The sequence below is a fragment of the Anomaloglossus baeobatrachus genome, chromosome 3 (assembly GCF_048569485.1).
Source record: "Anomaloglossus baeobatrachus isolate aAnoBae1 chromosome 3, aAnoBae1.hap1, whole genome shotgun sequence".
In the NCBI taxonomy this organism is placed as follows: domain Eukaryota; kingdom Metazoa; phylum Chordata; class Amphibia; order Anura; family Aromobatidae; genus Anomaloglossus; species Anomaloglossus baeobatrachus.
In genome coordinates, this window is record NC_134355.1 from 180,506,844 (window position 1) to 180,532,056 (window position 25,213).

The 25,213-nt window shown below is 47.1% G+C and overlaps 1 protein-coding gene across 6 annotated transcripts in view; it reads right to left on the minus strand.

The window, feature by feature from the left end:
• Positions 1-25,213, minus strand: part of SMYD3 (SET and MYND domain containing 3) — a 1,114,514-nt gene that overhangs the window by 851,210 nt on the left and 238,091 nt on the right. Inside the window, exon 1 of one of the 6 annotated variants that reach the window (XM_075339608.1) lies at positions 14,645-14,724. The exons of the other annotated variants lie outside the window; for them this stretch is intronic. Within the exon in view, the coding sequence (XP_075195723.1) occupies positions 14,645-14,656 (12 nt within the window). The 5' untranslated portion in view covers positions 14,657-14,724. Of the gene's footprint in view, positions 1-14,644; positions 14,725-25,213 lie in introns of those variants that run through there. 6 annotated transcript variants of the gene reach the window in all.

Here is a 25,213-nt window from a genome sequence, read left to right on the forward strand (position 1 = left end):
TGCACAGGTACTAGGTTACCCACGCGAATCCGGACTATTACAGTCCGGGTTCACCCATCACTAAACAGAACGTGTTTCGAAGCTATGTTTCCTTTTTCATATGAACACCCCTGCAGGTCCGACGTAATCCACATAAGGTCCCACGACAGTTCTGGCTCTGCTACATCAGAGCCTGGAAAGACCAAAAACATGTCCGATCTCTCCAGGCTCCGAGAAACACTGACAAGAAGGAGGTCATACCCAGGTTCCCACAGTATGACCTCTGGTGACCTGAAGCTCTCTGGCCACATCTCACCATCCCTTCAACTCTGACAGAGCCGGCCGGGGGTCAGAGTGCAGTCCGCACAAACCTGCCGCCACTGTCACTGTTAAAATGCTGCACATCTATTCAGGAAACAGGTGGCTCAGGATGAGCAGATCTCTGCATCCGCTCACAAAGGAGTGTTGCACATATCATGAACCATGAGGCTCAGGATGAACAGATCTGCTCATCCTGAGCCTCCCGGATCATGACTAAATGTGCAGCACTCCTCTGTGTGCGTGAGCGCAGAGATCTGCTCATCCTGATCCTCCTGGTTCATGATTCCCCAGACCCCCGCTTCTATTATAAACAACTCCACGCCCACGTGGACTTAGAAAAATAATGTTTATTCCGTCTGGAAAACAACTTCCATCCCCATCACGTGACAAATTACGTCATACCTGGAAGGAGCCGTTACATTATAGCATCTACCTTTAGTTTTAGTGCACGAACTACATGCACACATCGCCGGAAGTGAATGCGTCATCTGGAAGTAGCTTACTGACATGACATGGAGATTTGGTGAGCACACTACGCTCGTTCCTATCCCTCCACCCCTCCCACCAACATTTTCAATCCCCGGATTTTGGTCCCCATAGACTTATATGGGTAATGGATCCGGATTTTTTTTAAAAAATTTAGCAGGGCCCCACCGGTCCCAGTAATCTGCAAGTACGCTCATATTTAGTAATACAAGATAACCCTTTCTCGGCAACTTCTATACAGGAGTTTCACAAAAGGAAATTCAAGATCTTGATAAGATGAGAATATAAAAGATACAGTAGATCACAAAAGTGAGTACAACCTTTACATTTTTGTAAATATTGTACTATATATTTTCATGGGACAGCACTGAAGGTATGACACCTTGATACAATGTAAAGTAGTCATTGTATAGCTTGTATAACAGTATAAATGCGGTGTGCCGTCTAAATAACTCAATACACAGCCATTAATGTCAAAACCACTGGCAACAAAAGTGAGTTCAGCCTTAAGTGAAAATGGCCAAATTGTGCCCAAAGTGTCAATATTTTGTGTGGCCACCATTATTTTAAGAATTGCCTTAACTCTCTTGGGCATTGGGTTTATTAGAGCTTGACAGGTTACCACTGGAATACTCTTCCACTTCTCCACGACGACATCATGGAGCATGGGTCCCCAATTCCAGTCCTCAAAGGCCGCCAACAGTGCATGTTTTCAGGATTTCCTTAGTATTGCACAAGTGATAATTTAATCACCTGCACAGTTGATGATTCCAACACCCATGCAATGCTAAGGAAATCCTGAAAACATGCACTGTTGGCGGCCCTCGAGGACTGGAGTTGGGGAACCCTGTCATGGAGCCTGTGGATGTTAGAAACTTTGCGCTCTTCCATTTGAGGATGCCCAAGAGATGCTCTAAAGGGTTTCATTCTGGAGACATTCTTGGCCAGTCCAGCACCTTTACCCTCAGATTCTTTAGGAAGACAGTAGTCATCCTGGAAGTGTGTTTGCGTTTGTTATCATGTTGGAATACTGCTTTGCGGTACGGATTCTGAAGGGTGGGGATAATGCTCTGCTTCAGTATGTTATAGTATATTTTGGCATTAATGGTTCCCTCAATGAACTGTAACTCCGCAGAGATGGCAGCACTCATGCAGCCCCAAACCATAAGACTCCCATCACCATGCTTGACTGCTGGAAAGACACATTTGTCTTTGTATTCCTCCCCTGGTTACCGTCACACACGCTTGACACCATCTGAACCAAGTAAATGTTTTTGTCTTGGTCTCATCACACTGCATCAGAAATGCTGAACTCCTGTGAATGCAGGCGATCTGTTGGCATTCACAGGAAGTGAATCATGACAGCGACAGAGGTCATCAGCTAACTCGAGCTGTCATGACAACCCATTGGTGTCCTGTGATCCTTGTCACCATCGGCAGTGCTGTGACGTCAAAAGCGCAATGCCCGCCGGAGCACATTAGATTGCGCTGTCAGAGTTTTACAGCGCAATCTAAGGGGTTAACAGGTGCGGGTGGAACTGCATATATCAGCTGATCAGATCAGCCAACGTACCAGGAAACGTGGGCTTGTCACGCGATCCCACATCAAAGGGATTTAAGGGGTTAATGAAAAGGAATTGAGAGCTGTGGCTGCTGCAGTAGATTATGTTGATTATTGTAATTCTAGTTGTATAAAATAGTTGCAAACTATGCCTTACACCGCAACTTTTCCCTAGTCACTATGCTTGAATGCTTTTAATCAATACTGCAAGGAAAAATGCATCCCAGCAAAGTGTATGAGAATCCTGAACTGCTGTGCCCATGTTGCAGGTTTTTTACTTGCAGATTTTGGTGCAGAAAAAAACTGCACCAAACAATTGACATGTCAATTGTTTCTGCATTTTCCCAACCTTTTGCCTATCTCAATACATAAAAAAGCATGAAAAAATGCACGTTTTTTTTCCCCGCAGCATTTTTCCAGCCAAGAGATGCAATTTTACGTGCAGAAAAAAATCTGCAATGTGTGCACATACCCAAAATCAAATCGAGAAAACATTCTGACCTCAATTCATAGAGCCAATTAATATAAAAATAAATATGTATAAATACCCTCTGGTAATAAAACGTCCCGGAATAAAAAGAAACCACTATGGATAAATAAGACTGTACAAAGTATAATAAAACAAAAACAAAGGGCGTTTAAAATCTTGAAGGCTGAGAATACAGAAATAGCATTTCAGGAGTATAAAGATATCAATAGGCAATGCAAAAAAGAAATCAAACAAGCAAAACTAGCTACTGAAACAAAAATCGCCAATGACATTAAAATAAATCCCAGACTTCCGGTTCCGGTCCTGGCTGCGGTGGAGGCTTGAGGGAGAAGCTCCTGCCACCCCCTGGAAAAACCAGTCAGAAAGAAGCCCCCCGCCTCCGGGAACAAGACAAAAATCACTCAGCAGGAAAGCGGAGGCCAGCAGTGATGGATCGCTACCTGCTGAGAAGCGCTGGCTGCAGTGAAGGATCCGGGAGGAATGGCGACGCTGCGGCTGGGAGAGATGTGAATGCACTGATCATGGCGCCGGCAAGCATGTCGGGGGCGGAGCCAGAGGTGCAGGGGAGAGACGAGACGGATCCATGCTGGAAAGGCAGAGTAATGGAGGACACGGCTGAGGAGACAGAGGAATCCGGAGCTGGAGAGAGGTGGATGCAGGGGCCAGAGGAGGGCAGCTCACAGTGGGAGGATGAGGGAGACATGGAGGGTGGGCTGAGAGAGGAGGAGGTCGGCGATATGGAGGGGGGCAGTGGAGGACCAGGAGGGCCGGAGGAAGATGCATGCCAGCAGAGGAGGGAGAGAGGAGGCAAATGGGGGCAATCCCATTACAGGAGGAGATCATCCTCTGCCATTCCTGGTAAAGGAAGTAAAAAACAGCAAGACACACTTCCATCTCAGCCCTATAGGGCGACAGAGGGAGGCAGAGGCTCCACACTAACAAGAAGGTCTATGAAAACAGCACCACCTGCTGGTCACAATAAGCAAGTACAAGAGATACATGTGGACTATAAAAAATTGGCAATAGAAGTGACATCTCATCTATCTAAGGAGATAAAAATAGCCATAGAGGCAGCCATACAATCTTCACTAGCCGCCATGCAGAAGCAATTGACTGATCACTCAAATAGACTGACAGAAACAGAGCAGAGAATCTCTAATTCTGAGGAGGCAATCTCGACCATGCAAGATCAAATAGCAACTTTAATAAAATCTAATGAATACCTGAAAGACAAGGCAGAGGACCTAGAAAACAGATCGAGACGAAATAATCTACGTATTGTGGGGCTGCCAGAATCGGTATCATTGGGGCAGCTAGACAACATCTGCGAGGTGGATCTACCACAGGCGTTGGGTATAAAAGCGAAATTCAGAGTGGAAAGGGCCCACAGAGTGGGACCATTGAGGCAACAAGAGATGAGCAAAGGAGAGGGACAAAGTCCAAGCAGTAAATACCCGCCAAGAGCCAGACAGGTGATAGTCAAATACCTCGACTACAAGCACAAAGAAGAAATATTGAAGGCCTTTAGAGAACGTAAACGGCCCCTACAATACCAAGGAAATAGACTGCTGATCTTTGGGGACTATTCGGTTGATGTATCCAAGCGGAGGAAGGACTTCAGCAAGCTGTGCACATTTCTGTACAACAAAAGAGTAAAATGCCAACTACTTTACCCAGCCATACTAAAGGTCAGGAACTCCAATGGAACATTCTCATATTATAAAGACCACAAGGAAGCGGAAAACATCCTTATGTCAGATCACGACAGAAGTCGGGCAGAGCCTCTGGAGAGGAGATCTAATGAAGGAGGAAATTACAGAAAAGGCTCCTCTACAGGTTCAGGAAGAGGGGACGGACAACACAGCAGGCAAACACACCCTGAGACCAACGGAGAGGGGAATCGGAGTCCAGCACAGCAACCTAGCCCCAGACCGGACTTCAGGGAGCAGCACCCTTGAGAGCCACCAAGTCACGTGATGACTCTTGAACTGATTTTTACTGGCTTTTCTCTGAACCCCTTGACCAAGGAGGGGGAGCGGGCCGAGGGGGGGGGGTCGGTGTGAGAGGGACGGAGAGGGAACCAATCGTTTTTCCTACCTTCGGTGACGGGGGAGAGGAGAGGATGAGAGGTCCTTTTTCTGCTTCCTCTCTCTCTTCTCCTTCCTCTTCTCCTTCTTTTTCTTTTCCTTCTTCTTCTACCTTCTTCTCCTTCTGCTTTTCTTTCTCCTTATACTTCTTCTCCTCCCCCCCCTTTTTTTTTTTTTTTTTTTTTTCTTTTCCTCCTCTTCTCTCTTTTTCCTCCCCTTTCTCTTCCTCTTTTTCTCTCTTCTTCTCTCTCTTTTTCTTCTCTTCTCTCCTCTTCTTCTTCTCCTCTCTCTTCTTCTTCTTCCTCTTCTTCTCTTTCCCCTTCTTTTTCTCCCCTCTTCCTCTTTTCTCTCTCTCTCCTTCCCCTTCTCCTCTCTCTTCTTCTTCTCCTCTCTTTTTCTTCTGCTCTTTCCCCTGTTTTGTCCTCCTCTTCTTCTTCGTCTCTCTTTTCTTCCTCACCTTTCTCTTTTTCCTCTTCACTCTCTTCTTTTTCTCTCTTTTCTGGGCTCTGCTTCTCTCTCTCTGGATTTTCTTTCAGATCTCAATACAGTGGATCCGAACGGGTTGAAAGGAAGGTCCCACAAAATCAGGACTAAGCCAGCGGAAGAACTCTCGCTAAGGTTCTACTATATATGACATATTGTTTTATTCCTTGCATAATAACTAAGGTTGTTGTGCGATACTCGGGGGAAAGAAACATAGAATTTGTTTATCAGGGGGGTGATTAGGGAGACTCATAATTTGGCCAGGAAGAAGGGAAGTCACTAACATGGCAAAAAGAGCCGAAAGTCCCTTTAAAGGGAAAACCTGTTTGGTCGTTATAGGATTTATATTTTTCATATGTTGTATAGGGGTTTATTTTAGAGTTGGGGAAAAGAAATGCCATTCTGTAGGAACCACTTGTGAGTGCATTGTTGACAGTCGTGTCTCTCTTACAGTCGAGGTCTTGAAGGGCAGTATCACCAAGAGCAAACCATTTAGACAAACATGGTGCAACTAATAACGTGGAATGTTAAGGGCCTTAGATCACCTAACAAGCGAGCAATGATATTAAGACACTTGAAAAGACTAAAAACTGATATTGCGCTTCTACAAGAAACCCACTTAGGGAGGGAAGATTTTTTCCGCATGAAAAAATACTGGGTGGGTTCAGTATATGGGGCAGCGGCACAGGGAAGGAAGGCGGGCACAATGATTTTGATAAACAAACAGCTTAGCCATGAAGTGGTGGCTCAGGAAGAGGATGATCAAGGAAGATGGCAGCATTTAACAATTACCAGCCCAGCGGGAACACTCAGTATATATAATGTGTATGGCCCAAACTCGAAACAGAATCAGTTCCATGACACCATAAAATCCATAATTCTCTCAGATAGGGAAACTAACATCATAGTGGCGGGGGACTTTAATGCAGTGCCAGACTCAGCGGAGGACAGAAGCAAGGGAGAGGGTGTGGTGGGACACGGGGACAAGGGCTCAGCCCACAGAGAGGTTTCGTTGGAGGATGTAGGACTAAAAGACATTTGGAGAGTAACTCACCCACATGACCGAGAGTACACGCACTTCTCTCACCCACATAACAGTTGGTCTCGTATAGATCAGATTTGGTTGTCTTTGGAATTGGCAAATGGTGTGCAGAACTGCATGATTGAGAGTATGGTGATCTCAGATCACAGTCCGGTGAGAGTGGGTCTTAGAGAGAAATTCAAGAGAGGATCAGACATTATATGGAGATTCCCGTCGTTTCTCCTAAGACAGGACAATTTTCACAAGATAATAAAGGAATGGTGGGAAGAGTTCTCAGAAAATAATAAGGAACATAGGGCGACGCCAGTATTATTCTGGGAAACGGCAAAAGCGGTCTTGAGAGGACGCTTGGTGGGGTATGCGGCCATGGTTAAACGAAAGACGAACGTGAAATACAATTTTCACAGCGAGGCAGTGCGACTAGCGTATACCAACTATCTGACAGACAGGTCTATCACGGCAAAAGATAGGTGGATGGCGGCCAAGAGAGACTTTGACGAGTGGGCAAAAAAAAAGGAACAACTATTCTGGTCACATAAAGAGGCGGATCTTCATAGATTTGGGAATAAGGCGGGGAGGATGTTGGCAAATTTAGCAAGGGGCAACAGAAAGATGACGGTAATCTCTAAAATGAAAATAAAGGGTGGAGGGGTGACATCGGATCCCAAGGAAATTAATAAGGTCTTGGAAGAATATTACAGAAAGTTGTACGGGCCAGGACATAACGACATGACTGATGAGGCGGAGTGGCTAAGGCAAGCCCAATTATCTAGCTTAACGGAGGAGGAACTGGAAGTCTTAAACGCAGATATCACAGAGGAGGAGGTTTCAAAAACAATTGGGGAACTTAGTACTGATAAGGCTCCAGGGCCCGATGGTTTCAACAGCGAATTTTACAAAGTCCTCAAGGATCTGATTTCTCCGGATCTAACTTCAGTCTTTAACGCAATTCTGGGGGGAACAGAAATCCCTAAAAATGCCAATATAGCATACATTAAATTAATACCCAAGGGAAACAAGGACCTGGACGACCCTTCGAGTTATCGGCCCATCTCGCTCATCAACCAGGACTTAAAAATAATGTCTAAAATCATGGCGGACAGATTGGCCACGGTCTTACCTAGGTTAATTTCAGAACATCAGGTAGGGTTCATAAAAGGGAGAAATGCGGTGACCAACATTAGGAAGACGATTCTAGTGGTAGACGCAGTGAGATTGGGGCGCACGAAGGGGGGGGTAAGTCCTGCATTAGTCACACTCGACGCCGAGAAAGCGTTCGACAATGTTAACTGGAGCTGGTTAGACAAGGTGATGGAGGCCGCGGGGATCATAGGTAAGATGAGACTCTATATTAACAGTCTATATGCCAACTCAGGAGCAAGGATCCACACCCCGGGTTTTTTGTCCGACGTGTTCCCCCTGAAGAAAGGGACGAGACAAGGATGCCCGCTATCCCCATTGTTATTTAACCTGGCAATTGAACCCCTATCAAGAGTGCTGCAGGGTCATAATAGTTTTAAAGGGATCAACATAAGGGGTACAGAAATGAAGATAGCGCTTTTTGCTGATGACGTGATTCTATTCATGGGGGATCCTGGTGCGGACCTGCCCCGGACACTTAGCATGATAGAAAAATTTGGCACCTTTTCAGGTTTTAAATTAAATAAAAAGAAATGTGAGTTGCTATTCCTGGGCGGGGACCAAGGGCCAGCTGGGGGTATGTTAAGCGATGGGCATGTGAATGGAATTCCGGTAGCACAAACATCAGTCAAATACCTGGGAGTACATGTAGGAAGGTCGGTGCAATCAATTTATAAAATGAACTATGGTCCACTGATCAGAAAAATCATAAATCAATTGAAGGGCTGGAAGGGACTACCCCTGCCATTACTGGCAAGATGTCACCTCATAAAAATGATGAGCTTCCCTAGACTGCTGTATCCCTTCCAAACGATTCCATTATTGTTAACACTAAGGGATGTCAACAGACTCAACTCAGCGTATGCAGATTTTATTTGGAGGGGAAGGAAACCCAGAATAAAGCTGCGCACGCTGATGAAGTCTGTGGAGGAGGGAGGGATAAATTTTCCGGACGTCAGAGGGTATAACGTAGTGTGCATCATGAGACACGTGATCGATTGGCTGAGAGGAACGAGTAGGCACTCGGATTATGGTATGGAACTCAAGTACGTTGAGCCATGGGATCTGACGTCTATTCTTCACTCCCCATTGTCCAAGGTTGAAGGTCACATAAGAAACTCCGTTATATTCCGAGACACCATGTTGGCCTGGAGATTGGTAAGACGGAAATTGGGACTTTCATGGAAGGTATCAAAACACCTAAATCCTTGGGCATCACCAAACTTCCCCCAGGGGAGAGAGAATAGACTATTCCTCAAATGGAAAGAGAAGGGCGTTAGGAGAATGACAGATGTAATGAATGTGGAAGAGAGAAGGTGGATGACAGGTCGGGAAGTGCTTGATAAATACAACCTCAATGGCTTCCACATTATTCAGTACGAACAATTGAAACATGGAATAATGAGAGAGCTGGGTGAGATTGGTAGGGAACTGAACAAGAGTATGATTGACGAGCTTATGGAAGGCGATGTAACAAATTTGAATGTCTCTCGAATATACCGAACATTTAGAGGTGTGCTAATATCCCGGGAAGATAGTCGTACACTTTTAGCATGGAAAAAACAACTGAAAGGGCAAGAAGTGGTGGAGGTCATATTGAAAGGATGGGTTCAGATGCGGAAACAAGTCACCAATGAGAGCTGGAGAGACACCCAATTTAGGATATTACACAGGGCAGTTTTGGGTTTCAACATACCGGGCAGGGAGGCACGGTGTCCTAAGTGCCATAAAGAAAAAACAGACATGCTACATGGCCTGTGGGAATGCAGGATGATAAAGAGGTTCTGGAATCAAGTCGGAACACTAGCCCAGACAACATGGAAAATTTCCTGCAAACCAGAGCTAATGGTGTGGATTTTTCACTTCTTTGAGGGCGGAGTGAGAGGGGGTCTGAATTCTCGGGACAAAAAGACATTTGCAATCATACATGATATAGCTATGATAGCTAAAAGGTGCATCCTAAAGCATTGGATACAGGAGGAGGCTCCATCCACAGGGGAAGTCATCGGGGAATTACATAATCTTTTGAGGATGGAGAAACTAGAAGCAGAAAGGGACAAAGACAATAAGACTACCAAATTTTTTAGTAGGTGGAAAACTTTTATTGAAGTTTATCTTAAACAGGAAGAAATAGATCATTTAGTGGCACCTTTTAGGAATACGGAGTGGTACCTTCTGAGTGAAATCCAGGGCAGCTTGGGAAAATTGAGGATTACTTAGCGGGGACTAAGGTGAAGGACAAGGGTAAGATGGTATGACATGACCAAGGCACGGCGTCAACAGTAGAAATATTAAAGAGTGGCACAGGGACTTAAGGGTTTGTTTCATGTAAGTTAAGTTTGGATTCTATAATTTTGACTTATTTTATGTCAATGTACCTGATAATACTTCGTATGATACGATATTGTGTAGAATATGTAAAATCAATAAAAACTGTTTGGAAGAAAATAAATCCCAAAAACTTTTATAAATACATTAATGCCAAAAGGAAAACAAAGGATAGTATTGGCCCCTTAAAATATAATAACAAGTTAGTTATAGAGGACAAACAAAAGACTGAGATATTAAATAGGCATTTCTCATCTGTGTTCACCAAGGAACTGACTGTACCAGGCATCATTCAACAAGTGAAAAATCAAAGTTCACCACCCGATATAATTAATTTAGCACAAGAAGAAGTACGCCTACGTCTGAGTAAATTAAACATTGACAAATCCCCAGGGCCATATGGCATTCATCCACGAATATTGAGGGAATTGAGCTCCGTAATTGACAGACCGCTGTATCTCATCTTTTTAGACTCGCTTGTAACAGGGTTGGTGCCTCAGGATTGGAGGATTGCTGATGTGGTACCGATATTTAAGAAAGGTAAGAGGGTAGATCCAGGCAACTACTGTCCAGTAAGCCTGACATCAGTAGTATGCAAAGTTTTTGAGGGCATTTTAAGGGATGACATGGAAAAATATGTTGCAGAACATAATATAATAACTGACAGACAGCATGGATTCATGAAAGATAAATCGTGTCTAACCAACCTGTTGGGGTTCTATGAGGGGGTAAGTGCAAACCTGGATATTGGTAATGCAGCTGATGTGATTTATTTGGACTTTGCAAAGGCATTTGATACTGTACCACATAATAGCCTTATACTAAAGCTCCAGAAGCAAGGACTAGTTGAAACTATATGCAACTGGGTAAGGAATTGGCTAAAAGATAGGAAACAAAGAGAAGTCATAAATGGAACATTCTCTAAATGGGCCATAGTCAGCAGTGGGGTGCCGCAGGGATCTGTGCTAGGACCAATTCTTTTTATTCAAATCAAAGTTTATTAGAATAGAAGAAGATAATCAAACAATTGCACAGCGCGCAGGCAGAGGGTATATATCCAAGCTAGCTGCCAAAAACACAACAGTTCTTTGACTACACCTGCGCCACTGGCGACCAAAAATAACAAGTACAATTCGTATGTGTTTGAAATAGGAAGAACAAGTTGAAAAAAAAGAGATAAAGAAGAGGAGGTGGAAGAAGAATTTAGAGACAGTAAAGACAACAGAAACGTGGGAAAGTAAGATGAAAGGGGAAGGGTACAAAGAGTTCCCACCCGAGTGGACGCGCCCTCCTACATCAAAACCACATTTTCAAGGCTAACCTTCTAGGTACAGAAAAAAGAGAATGGAAAATTACCTACATACCTGCCCCCCCGTGAATCCATAGACCCATATCCGGCGAGTCCCTGAACATGATCCACGGGGCCCACGTAGCATCAACTTTGTCCTTGTTGCCGAGTGTCTGACCTATCAAGGTCTCCATCCTGAAGATCTCGTTGCACTCTGCTATGAATTCATCCCGTGATGGGATTCTAGTTTGCTTCCAATATCTTGGAATTAGGTTTCTGGCAGCTGTTAAAAAATGTCTTAATAAACCTTTCCTAAACCCTGAAGCAGAAACATTCCCGAGGGACAGGAGAGCTAACTCTTTTGTGGGCCGGATCTGCCTCAAGGAAAGTTTATTGAGTAACTGGAAAATGCTCTCCCAGAATGATCTCACCGGGGGACATGACCACCAGATATGAGTGAGGGTTCCCCTCTCCTTTTGGCATCTCCAGCACACATCAGAGGCTGATGGAAAGGCAGCATGGATACTCACAGGACACCTATACCACCTAGATAGGATCTTGTAGCACCTCTCCTGTGATATCACATTCAGCGAAGTTTTACCAATAAAGAGAAGGATTTTGGTCCGCTCCTCAGCCGAGAATGACCTCCCCCACTCTCTCTCCCATTTCCCAAAGTACCCAGGCAAGCCATCCCTCGCACCTCTGCATCTGAGAAACAAGTCATACAAGGTCGAAATGGTATGGCCTGGAGAATCCTTCTCTAGGCAAAGGGCCTCAAAGGGTGTGAGTGCCCTATAGATGTCTACCCTCCTAGCCATAGACACTATAAAACTTTTCAGCTGTTCGAAGAAGAACCACATATCTTGAGATTTGGTGATATCTGAAGAGTAATTATCTAGGGGTTTAATACCTGTGTCTGAGATAAAGTCACGAATAATAGGATGGTCACTCTTCCTTTTATGGAGGAATGTTGATCTATGGAAACCCGCCTGAAAATCTGAATTACTATGGACCGGTGTCAATGGGCCTGGAATGGAGGACAAGTCAAGATATTTATTACCTCGGGACATAAAATTCCGCAATTGCTTAGTGATAAAGGGTACTGTGATAGAGCTGGAGCTGGGTGGTGCTCTGGTCCAAATAACTACCTTCGGATCAACATCAGATTGCGCGCTTTCGGCTTCCACCCATCTTTTCGTTTCACCTGAGTTAAATAGATCCAGACCACACGTCCCTAAAGAGGCGTAGCTATACAAAAGGAGATTAGGGAGTCCAGTTCCTCCCATATCCCTTGATCTACTCAATATTTTGTGGGAAATACGTGGGCGTTTATGTGCCCAGACAAATTTGGTTATGCTAGATTTCAGACGTGAGAAAAAAGAGGCCGGCAATACTAAGGGGATGGTTTGGAAGTAATAAAGCAGCTTCGGTAACAGGTCCATTTTGATCGCATTTATCCTCCCAAACCATGAAAGCTGGAGTTTGTTCCAGTTATTGAGGTCTAATTCTAACTTCCTGGAAATGTGGCGGTGATTTGATTTAAAGAGGTCAAGGGGATCTGCCGTCAGTTTAATTCCTAGGTATGTCAATGAATCCACCTGCCATTTGAAGGGGAGAGAGGCTTTGAGCTGAGTCACCAGCATTGGAGGAAGAGATATATTCAGTATTTCGGATTTATGAGTATTTATTTTAAAATTACTCAGAGATCCGAACCTCCACAATTCAGCCATTATGTTGGGTAGACTAATGAGTGGAGAGGTAACGTACAGGAGCAGATCATCTGCGAATAAAGCTAATTTATGGTCCTGTTTGTGAAATGTAACCCCTTTAATTGATATATTGCTCCTCAATGCCACCGCCAGATGTTCCATGGTCAGAATATATAATAATGGGGAAAGGGGGCACCCTTGTCTTGTTCCATTACATATTGTAAAGGAATCTGAGAGGGAGCCATTTATTTTGATTTGTGCTGTGGGCGAAGAGTAGAGTGCTGTAACTCTGTTCATCATGTGCTCTCCCAACCCTATGTTTTTAAGGACCTGAAACATGAAACCCCAGTGCACCCTGTCAAACGCCTTCTCTGCATCTATCGACAGGATGCACATGGGGATCCTGTGACGTCTTGCGCCGTCAATCAGGGAGATGGTCCTCAGGGTGTTGTCCCTGGCTTCTCTTCTGGGCACGAAACCCACCTGGTCTGGATTTACCAGTCTGGGAAGAAGGTCTCGTAACCTATTTGATATCATTTTAGAATAAAGCTTGATATCTAGATTTATGAGCGAGATCGGTCTATAGTTGCAGCAAAGAGATGCGTCCTTCCCTGGTTTTGGTATAACTGTGATGTGAGCCATCAACGCCTGGGGAGGGAACGCACCCCCTGCAGATATATATCTACAGACCGATAGGAACAGAGGATTTAGAAGTTCTGAAAATTGTTTATAGAAACCCGCTGAGAACCCGTCTGGACCTGGGCTTTTCCCTGACTTCAAATCTGAGACTACCGCATTGACCTCCTCCAGGGAGAAGTCCTCTTCCAGCTCCAGTAAGGTATCATTTGAGATGGAAGGGAGATTATGGGATTTCAGGTAAGCTTTAACATCATCTTGAGTCCCATATGTCGCTGTGTGTCCCGATTGTCCCCTAATATCATAAAGCGCCTTGTAGTATGTGCGGAAGCCTGCTAAAATGTCCTGGTTGCTATGCAAATGACCATCACTTCCTGGGTCTTTTATGAAAGGGATGTAAGTATTCATGGAGCGGGGATGGAGGGCCCTTGCAAGAAGCTTCCCACTTCTATTTCCCAGTTGATAAAAGCGGCTTTTGAGACGTTCTCTTAAGCCCCTGGATTTCTGGTCTAATACCTCTAGTAATTTATGTCTGGTTGTAGAGAGTTGTGCGTAGGTTGTAGGAGATGAGTCCCGTTTGTGTTTGCTTTCTAGTGAGGCAATCTGGTTAGATAACTGCGTTATTTCAATGGCTCTTTCTTTTTTCAGGCGGGTACCATGTGAGATCAAAATGCCCCTTAATACACATTTCAGTGATTCCCACTGGATTGCAGGAGAAGTGGTATCACATTCATGATCTCTAATAAAGTTATGAATTGACTGGGTAAGGTCCGCTTTGCATAACTGATCCTGTAATAGGTTTTCATTCAGTCGCCAGGTGAAATTTGATTTGACACGAGGCCCTAACTGAATCGATAAGTAAATGGGAGCGTGGTCTGACCATATTATATTACCTATGGTCGCTTCTACTGTCATGTCTAGGAGGGTATGAGAAATGTGGAAGGAGTCAATTCTGCTATAGACAGAATGGACCGAGGAATAGAAGCTGTAATCTTTGGTGTCCGGATGAAGAATCCTCCATATGTCCACCAATCTCAGACCATGCATGTGCTTTTTGACCCTTTGTATGACTGAGGCCGGATAGGACGACTTACCCGAGGACACATCGAGGGCCGGGTTCATTGGTAGATTAAAATCGCCTCCTAATATCACCGGAGAGGAGTCCGCAAAATCTTCCAGAATTTTCCTCCCGTCTGCACAGAATCTGTCCTGCCCCTGGTTAGGAAAGTACATGTTAGCAATAACAAAGATATTGGTTTTCCAAGAAAGCTTTAAGAAAATATATCTTCCCTTGGGGTCGATACAGGAGTCTAACACCTCTGGTATGAAGGACCTATGAAATGCCACGGAAACCCCCTTAGACTTAGCATCAGGATTCGAGCTATGGTGCCAAATCGGGTAGTAAGCCGAGGAACACTTAGGAATTGCATCTGACCTAAAGTGAGTTTCCTGAAGCATCAAGATGGCCACCCGTTGCTTATGACAGGAATATGCTATCTGTTTTCTTTTTTCAGGGACATTCAAACCTTTAACGTTGAAGGAGCAAAACTTGACACTATCCATAATGCAGGTCAGCTGGAAGCATGATGTGGTATCTGGGGGCTGGTCCAGTCAGGTGAGAGGGAAGGATAGAGAAGAAAGAAAGACAGAGAAAAGAAAGAGCAAGGTTTAGGTCAAAGGACTTAAAAGGTGGGTAAGGAACCCTAGTATTAAGTGGTGCAAAATTTCCATGGCAATGGATTGCCATTTGCACTAAGGGGAGTTAGAGGAAGCCAAGAACGGCAGCGAGTCCGTTCCTTACCCCCCGCCTCTAATACAATATGATATATCATTATAAAGCGCACTAACTATATGCTCCCGCTAAAACTTTATCATCTAAAGAAAAGTAAACATCATAACAGGCTATTATTCTAGGCATTGACCCCAATCAGCATTCCCGGTAGGTAAGCAAAGTGTTCAGATCAGGGACAAGATTCTAGTAATTGTAAAAAACAAGAAAATCACATGGGTCTCCCGGGCTTATTTCTCAAAAGGCCCAAATCTTCGCCTCTAGACGGTCCAGCCCCACAGGGTCCAGTCAGTAAAGGCTAGGGGAAGACATTCCCAACCAGGTCCACCAGGTGGAGGGTCCAAGTGGATCTATAACACAAACAGTTTACTGCTTCCTCCTATGAGGTTTAAGTAGTACTTGACCCAATGTCAGAACCTCTGATAACACCTGTGAAATAACACAATGCTAGTCTGGAAAGAAGCAATATTAGGTGACAGGAGAAAGACTTTCAACAAATCACAGTAACTTGCAACGATGCCTTTGATGCAGTTTCATGGTAAGGCCCTCCCCTGTGGCTCCAGGGATAATTGGCTATCATGCCGGAAGGGCCCATGAAGGTTATCCCCAGTAGGAAACAGGGGTGCTACACAGGACCGCTACCCTGTCGGATTGCTCTTGTCAGGACCTCTTTGTCTCCCATGGCGACGGACTGGCTGCCATACTGGGGGTTCCACAGGGAGTTGGGGGCCTGAGGGCCAATCCGGCAGTGCTACCATAGGAAGCTCGAAAGTCCCCAAGAACTTAGCCAGATCTCCGAGTTTGCGAAAGATTGCTGATTTCCCATCCTTATGCGCTGTCAGCTGGAAGGGGAAACCCCATCTATATGGAATGTTTCTGTCCTGGAGGTGTTGGAGCAGGGGTTTTAATGCTCTTCGCAGCTGCAGAGTGCGTCTAGCCAGATCCGGTAATATCTGGACCTGGGACCCCTGGTAGTTGATGGATCCTGCCTGCCGCACCGCGGACATGATGGAGTCCTTTACCTTATAAAAGTGGACTCTACATATTATGTCCCTTGGACGTGAATCTGGAGGGGATTTGGGACCCAGGGCCCTATGTATGCGGTCTAACTCAATCGGCCCAGAGCTTTGTTCTCCCAGAATTTGAGCAAAGAGCTTCTGTGCCATGGCCTCCAGTTCAGGCGTGCCAATACTTTCAGGGATGCCACGGATACGGACATTATTTCGCCGATTGCGGTTCTCTAAGTCCTCTTGCCCTGAAGTGAGCTCATCAATCTTTGCTGAGTGGCTAAGTAATATTTTCCTTTGTAGGGACAACTCAGCAGTGATGGCTTCCTGGGACTTCTCCACTTCCTCTACCCTGTATGTGAATTCAGATTTCAGTGCCTGCAGCTCTTTCTTATAAGTATTCTCAAGCCTGCTAGCAAATCTGTCCAAATCTTTTTTTGTAGGCAAAGCCTTGATAGATTTACTTATCTCATGTAGATTAGGCAGATCTCCCTCATTGTCCTCCTCGCTGGAGAAGTCCTGCTGTGATTTCCCCGGCTCCTGCTGTGTCTGTGTTTGACTTTCCCGGGGCTGTGAGTTTTCCATGAGGGAGGCAGACACCATCATTGATCCAGTGTTCCTGACGGCTGCTGAGGTACTCTGGCTGAGGAAACGATCCATGCTGCTCACTGTCTCCTTTATCTCACCTCGGTGTCGGGTGACTTTCCTGGATCTGCCCATAAGCAGGGAGATGTTAATGTGCTCTAATGGAGGCTAATGGGGGAAGTTCAGGACAGAGCTCCCAGCAAGTGCAGCTCACTCGGCCATCAGCAAGCCACGCCCCCGGACCAATTCTTTTTAATCTCTTTATTAATGACCTTGTGGATGGGATTGATAGTAAAGTGTCAGTCTTTGCTGATGACACCAAACTATGTAGGATATTAAAAACTGACCTTGATAGTATAATATTACAAAAAGATCTGGATAAGATGTCAGAATGGGCAGATACTTGGCAAATGAGATTTAATGTTGATAAATGTAAAGTAATGCACCTAGGACGGAGTAATCCTATAATTACGTATACATTAAATGGAAGTAAACTCGGGACTACAGAATAGGAGAAGGACTTGGGTATTCTCATTACAAATAAGCTGAGCAGCAGCACTCAATGTCAAGCAGCAGCTGCAAAAGCAAACAAGATTCTAGGGTGTATAAAAAGAGAGATTAGATCCCGTGATCCCAACGTATTGTTACCCCTCTATAAATCACTTGTAAGGCCTTGTGCGCACTAGGCGTTTTTGCCGCGTTTTTAGCGGCGTTTTTTACCGCGTTTTTGTGCTGAAAACGCAGTGACATTGCTTCCCCAGCAATGTCAATGGGTTTTCAGAAGTGCTGTCCTCACACAGCGTTTTTTTTTAGCTGCGTTTTTGTGGTGACCACAAAAACGCAGCATGTCAATTATTTCTGCGTTTTCCACTGCGTTTTTCACTCATTGAATTCAATGAGATGTTAAAAACGCAATGAAAAACGCATATAGCCGCGTTTCTATGACTAAAAACGCAGCTATAAACGCAAGGGGTGGGCACTACAGTGACGTGTACAGGAAGAGGGTTCCTTCTGTTGGTAAACACAGAAGCATGAATCCTCCCGGTACCGTCACCGCTGCCTCCACCTCCCGTCCGGTGCCATGTCAGCTCCGTGCGGAGTCATGTCTGGGCGGGAGGTGGAGGCAGCGGCGAAAACCAAAGTGAACAGTAGAAAAAAAAAAATGTCATATACTCACCTGTCTGCAGGGTCCCGATGCCATGCCCGCTCCCAGCTCCTGTCCCGGTCCCGCCGCTCTGGCTGTGTGCAGTCTCCCCGGGGCAGGACCTTGCTTGCAGGACCTGGCGCTGATCACCTGATGCAGTCACCTGACGCATCAGCTGATCGTAGTCTCGCCGGCTTTTTCGCGCCCGGCCGGCTATCAGCTGATCCTGCCGTCAGGGGACTTCATCAGCTGATTACCGGCAGCGATCGTATAGGATCAGACTGCTGTCCAATCGATCGCTCCGGGAGCTGCCGGTAATCAGCACAGCACATGAGTGAGTATTATTTTTTTTTTTTTTTGCACTGATGCATCAGCTGATTGTATAACCGGCTTTTATACAATCAGCTGATGTGTGATGTGATTCAGGCACTTGATCCTGACACATCATCTGATCGCTTTGCCTTCCAGCAAACCGATCAGATGATATTGGATCCTGATTGGACGGCGCGGGACCCTGACCCAGGATTACTGCGGAGGGGGGTTTATTTCAATAAAGATGGAGTCACTAATTGTGTTGTGTTTTATTTCTAATAAAAATATTTTTCTGTGTGTTGTGTTTTTTTTTTATCATTACTAGAAATTCATGGTGGCCATGTCTAATATTGGCGTGACACCATGAATTTCGGGCTTAGGGCCAGCTATACAGCTAGCCCTAACTCCATTATTACCTAGCTAGCCACCCGGCATCAGGGCAGCTAGAAGAGTTGGATACAGCACCAGAAGATGGCGCTTCTATGAAAGCGCCATTTTCTGGGGTGGCTGCGGACTGCAATTCGCAGTGGGGGTGCCCAGAAAGCATGGGCACCCTGCACTGTGGATTCCAATCCCCAGCTGCCTAGTTGTACCCGGCTGGACTCAAAAATTAGGCGAAGCCCACGTCATTTTTTTTTTTAATTATTTCATGAAATAATTAAAAAAAAGGGCTTCTCTATATTTTTGGTTCCCAGCCGGGTACAAATAGGCAGCTGGGGGTTGGGGGCAGCCCGTACCTGCCTACTGTACCCGGCTAGCATACAAAAATATGGCGAAGCCTACGTCATTTTTTTTTTCTTTTTGGGCAAAAAACTGCATACAGTCCTGGATGGAGGATGCTGAGCCTTGTAGTTCTGCAGCTGCTGTCTGCTCTCCTCCATACACTAGTGAATGGAGGATGCTGAGACTTGTAGTTCTGCAGCTGCTGTCTGCTCTCCTGCATACACTAGTGAATGGAGGATGCTGAGACTTGTAGTTCTGCAGCTGCTGTCTGCTCTCCTGCATACACTAGTGAATGGAGGATGCTGAGACTTGTAGTTCTGCAGCTGCTGTCTGCTCTCCTGCATACACTAGTGAATGGAGGATGCTGAGACTTGTAGTTCTGCAGCTGCTGTCTGCTCTCCTCCATACACTAGTGAATGGAGGATGCTGAGACTTGTAGTTCTGCAGCTGCTGTCTGCTCTCCTGCATACACTAGTTCTGCAGCTGTCTGCTCTCCTGCATACAATGAACATTTTGAAGAAGGAAATGACATCAGACCTTTTTTTTTTTCTTTTTTCATCAACAATCTTTAATGGCATTGTGCACTGATTAAAAACGCAGTGAGCAAAAACGCAGCAAAAAACGCACCAAATCGCGGCAAAAACGCATGCGTTTTTGCCGCGGTTTTTTAGCCGCGGGTGCGGTTTTTAGACAAAAACGCACATAAAAACGCAGCGTGAAAAAAACGCCTAGTGCGCACATACCCTAAGGCCATATCTGGAATATGGGATTCAGTTTTGGGCTCCACATTTTAAAAAGGACATTCAAAAGTTAGAGTCAGTTCAAAGGCAGGCAACTAGACTACTACAAGGAATGGAAGGCCTCCCATATGATGACAGGTTGAAAAAGTTAGATATGTTTAGCTTAGAAAAAAGACGTCTCAGAGGAGATCTCATTTATATGTATAAATACATGTGTGGTCAATATAAAGGACTGGCACATGACTTATTTCTTCCGAAGACAATACTAAGGACCAGGGGGCATTCACTGCGAGTGGAAGAAAGGCGATTCCGACAGCTAAATAGGAAAGGGTTCTTTACAGTTAGAGCAGTCAGACTGAGGAATGCCCTACCACAAGAGGTAGTAATGGCAGATACTATAACAGCTTTTAAAAAAGGGCTGGATGATTTCCTCAGTATATACAACATTGTTGGTTATAAATGACTTTGTGACCAAATGTAGAACTGGTGGAAGAAGGTTTTTTCAACCTTAGTAACTATGTAACTATGTAACTATTGTGAGGTAGCGTGGTCGGCTGCACGGCAGAAGACACGGGATCCAGGCACCAATGGTCACAGCACACGGTTTATTACACAAACCAAAAGTCCAACAACAATATACATGTGCTCCCCGGGCAGACACTCAGGGAGTTGTGTTCACTCCCTCACACTAAGGCCCCACGCCCATGTTCCTGTTTCCTTTTAACCCTCCTTTCAGCCTGCAGGGAAACAGCATAAACCCTGGAGTGGAGTTGCTTTCTATGCATGGAGTGAGCACAACCGGGGCGAGACGTACCGGCCGTCATAGATAACCCCGGTCACAGTCTCACACCCCCCCCCTCAGTTCAAGCGAGCGGGGTTGAACTCCCGCCATCAAACACGGGCCGCGGGACAAGGCATCGGCGCTGCCCTGCAACCGTCCGGCCCGGTGTTCAACCGTAAACCAGAAGTTCTGCAGAAAAAGGAACCACCGGGTAACCCGGGCATTCCGTTCCTTGGCGGACCTCATCCAGACCAGCGGAGAGTGATCAGTCACCAAGCGAAACTGTCGTCCCAGCAGGTAATAGCGTAGGGACTGCAAGGCCCACTTGATCGCCAGGCACTCCTTCTCCACTACGCTATAGTTCCGCTCGGGAGGGGTGAGCTTCCTACTCAAGAAGGTGACGGGGTGTTCCTCCCCCTGAACCACCTGAGACAGCACTGCCCCCAGGCCGACCTCAGAGGCGTCAGTCTGTACTATGAACTCCTTCCGGAAATCAGGGTTGACAAGAACGGGCTGTCCGCACAGGACCCCCTTCAGGGCCCGGAAGGAGTCCTCGGCCTGCGGAGTCCAGCGCACCATGACGGACTTCTTGCCTTTGAGAAGGTCCGTCAAGGGGGCTGATAGTCCCGCAAAATTTTTTACAAACCTCCTGTAGTACGCCACGATACCCAGGAAGGCCCTAACCTGCTTCGTGGTCAGGGGTCTAGGCCACTTCTGGATCGCCTCAACTTTGTTAATTTGGGGCTTAATCACTCCTTGGCCTATTACGTAGCCCAAGTAGCGGGCTTCCGTGAGCCCCAACGCACATTTCTTGGGATTGGCAGTCAATCCGGCTGTTCGGAGCGCGTTCACCACCGCTTGTACCTGTTCCAAGTGGGTCTGCCACTCAGAGCTGTAAATAATGATGTCATCAAGGTACGCTGATGCATACGCCTGGTGGGGTTCCAGCACCAGGTCCATCAACCTCTGGAACGTGGCCGGAGCACCATGTAACCCAAAAGGCAAGACAACATAGTGGAAGAGACCCTCCGGCGTAACAAAAGCGGTTTTCTCCTTGGCAGACTCCGTCAGTGGCACCTGCCAGTACCCCTTGGTCAGGTCGAGCGTGGTGAAATATCGCGCCTGTCCCAGCCTATCAATCATCTCATCCACCCGGGGCATGGGGTAGAGATCGAACTTGGATACTTTGTTCAATCTCCTAAAGTCGTTGCAGAACCTTAAGGAGCCATCGGGTTTTGGTATTAGGACAATGGGACTAGCCCATTCACTCCGGGATTTTTCGATGACCCCGAGGCGTAGCATCGTCTTCACTTCCTCTGATATGGCTTGTCTTCGAGCCTCCGGCACCCGGTATGACTTCAGGCGTACCTTCAGGTGAGGCTCGGTGACAATGTCATGTCGTATCAGACTGGTCCTACCAGGCAGTTCGGAGAAGACATCGGGGTTCTGCTGAACCAGCTGTCTGGCCTCTCGCCTCTGTTGCTTGGTGAGGGCTTCTCCAATCCTTACTTCCGGTTCGTTCTCTCCGGAAGTCGCTGGAGCCGGATTTGAACGACCCGAAGAGGAGGGAGATGGGGAAAAAGCAACCATCAGGCTTTCCCGTTCCTGCCAAGGTTTTAATAGGTTGACATGGTATATTTGTTTAGGTTTCCGCCTACCGGGCTGCAATACCTTATAGTTGACCACCCCGACTCTTTCCTTTATCTCGTAGGGGCCTTGCCACTGAGCCAGGAATTTACTCTCCGCCGTGGGGATCAATACCAACACCCGATCCCCGGGGTTAAAGGTCCGCACGGTGGCTTGTCTATTGTAGCGGCCGCTTTGCGCGGCCTGAGCCTCCTGTAAATGCTCCTTCACAATTGGCATGACCGCGCTTATGCGGTTCTGCATTCCTAAAATGTGTTCAATCACACTTTTATGGGGGGTGGGCTCTTGCTCCCATGTTTCCTTTGCCAGGTCCAACAATCCCCGGGGATGTCGCCCGTATAACAACTCAAAAGGCGAAAACCCCGTGGATGCCTGTGGCACCTCTCGGATGGCAAACATCAAATAGGGAAGCATCATATCCCAGTCTTTCCCGTCTTTGGAAATCACCCTTTTGAGCATGGTTTTCAGGGTTTTATTGAATCGTTCCACTAAACCGTCCGTCTGAGGATGATACACAGACGTACGCAACTGCTTGATCTGGAGTAGCCGGCATAGCTCTTTGGTCACTTTAGACATGAATGGGGTCCCCTGATCCGTAAGGATCTCCTTGGGCAACCCCACCCGGCAGAACACCGCAAACAACTCCCGAGCTATAAGCTTCGCTGCAGTATGTCTGAGAGGTATCGCCTCTGGATACCGGGTGGCATAGTCAACGATCACTAGGATGTGTTGGTGCCCTCGAGCGGACTTTACGAGGGGCCCAACCAGATCCATCCCTATCCGTTCAAAAGGGACTTCTATAATGGGTAAGGGTACCAACGGACTGCGAAAGTGGGCCAGGGGTGCGGTAAGCTGACACTCCGGGCAGGTTTCGCAGAACCGTTTTACCTCCCCAAAGACCCCGGGCCAATAGAACCTTTGCAATATTCGCTCCTGCGTTTTCTTGACCCCTAGGTGGCCACTCATCAGGTGTTTATGAGCCAAGTCGAGGACCCGCCGGCGATATGGCCGGGGCACCACCAACTGCTCTACCCCCACGCCCCGTATTTCATCTACCCGGTAGAGTAAATCCTGTTTAAGAGCGAAATGGGGGTACCTTTCCTGGGCACCGGGCAGTTGTGCCACCCCGTCAACCACTGTCACCCGACTCCGGGCATGTATTAATGTAGGATCCTGGAGTTGGGCTGTCCCAAATGTATCCGGGGACGCCTCCAACTCCGGGACCATCTCAGCCTCTCCTGCCAAAACCTCTAGGGGTGACCTATCGGGTTCACATTCTGTCCCTATCATGGGGACCCCTACGGCAGGCGTCCCGGATTCGGGATTGTCGGGCTCAGGTCCCGGACTGTCCAATATCTGAGGGGACTTAGGAGGCACCTTCCATAAAGTCCAAAAATAGGGCAGATCCCTTCCTAGGATCACGTCATAGGGAAGAGTGTTAATAAGTCCCACCTCATGTTGCACCTGACCGCAGGGTGCTGTGATGGTGACAATCCCCGTGGGATAGTCTCGGCGGTCCCCATGTATGCAAACCACCCCCACGGTACGTCCTGTGGCTTTTACTTCAGCCCTTAGGGTTGATCGCACCAGGGTCACTAAGCTTCCGGAATCCAACAAGCCTGTAACCGGACATCCATTCACCTGTATTTGGCACAAGTGGGGCTCACTCTCCGGGGAGACAAGGTCAGCGGTACACACCACCTGAGCATACATTGAACCCCGCCGGGTAACCCCACAATCCATGGGCTCCGTGGTGAGTGGACACTGGGCTTCCATATGTCCCACCCGCTGGCACCGCCAACATCTAATAGGGAAGGAAACCCCCTTGACGAGTTGTCGTTTAGGGTACATAGCCTTCCGGACCTCAGGGACGGCGGGCGCGGCCTCGGACGGGACGGTAGCGGTCTCCCGCACCGGTGTCAGTGGTGGGTCCTTGACTCTAGGCTTGGAGGGGCCGGACCGAAGGGCGGTACGCAAAGTCTCAGTGTCCCGTATCAAGTCCTGCGTAGCCACATGCCGCTCCACCAGGCATAATAATTGGTCCAGGGTACTTGGGTCGCCCTGTCCTACCCACCGTTGAATGGTGACGGGTAAAGTGCGCACAAAGCGATCAACTACTACCCTTTCCACCATTTGCGCAGGGCTCAGAGTGTCAGGCTGCAACCACTTCTTTACCAGATGCAACAAGTCATAGGCCTGGGAGTGTACGGGTTTGGCTTCCTCATAGACCAACTGATTTACCCGCTGAGCCCGTACATAGGTATTCACCCCCAACCGAGCAAGTATTTCGGCTTTCAGGGTCGCATATTCTATGGCGTCCTCGGTACAGAGGTCCAGGTACGCTTTTTGGGGCTCCCCCGTCAGATAGGGCGACAATACCTCAGCCCACTGGGGGGGTCGGCAGCTTTTCCCGCTCGGCCACCTGCTCAAACACCGCCAGGAACGCTTCCACATCATCCCCCGGGGTCATCTTTTGCAACGCTTGTCTCACCACTTTCCGGACGCTGCCGTCGTCACCCGGTTCCAGGGTTGTTGCTGCTGGTCCGGCACGGATCGACTTGGCCAGGAGAACCATCTGTTCTTGGTGCCTTTTTTCCTGCAATTGCAAGGATTGCTGCTGACGTTCCAACGACCGGAGCAGGTGTGCATTGGTCTGTTGCTGCTGTTCATTAGCCTGTTGTTGCTGTGCATTAGCCTGTTGTTGCTGTGCATTAGCCTGAGCCAGCTGCTTTAGTATGTCCTCCATGGCGTCACCGGGTTTGGGCTGTAGTATAGCCGCTCGAATCCAGGACATGTGCTACCGGGTCACCAGGGATGGATGCTACACCTCACCGGGCTGGCAAGCCCGCATTCTCCACCATCTGTGAGGTAGCGTGGTCGGCTGCACGGCAGAAGACACGGGATCCAGGCACCAATGGTCACAGCACACGGTTTA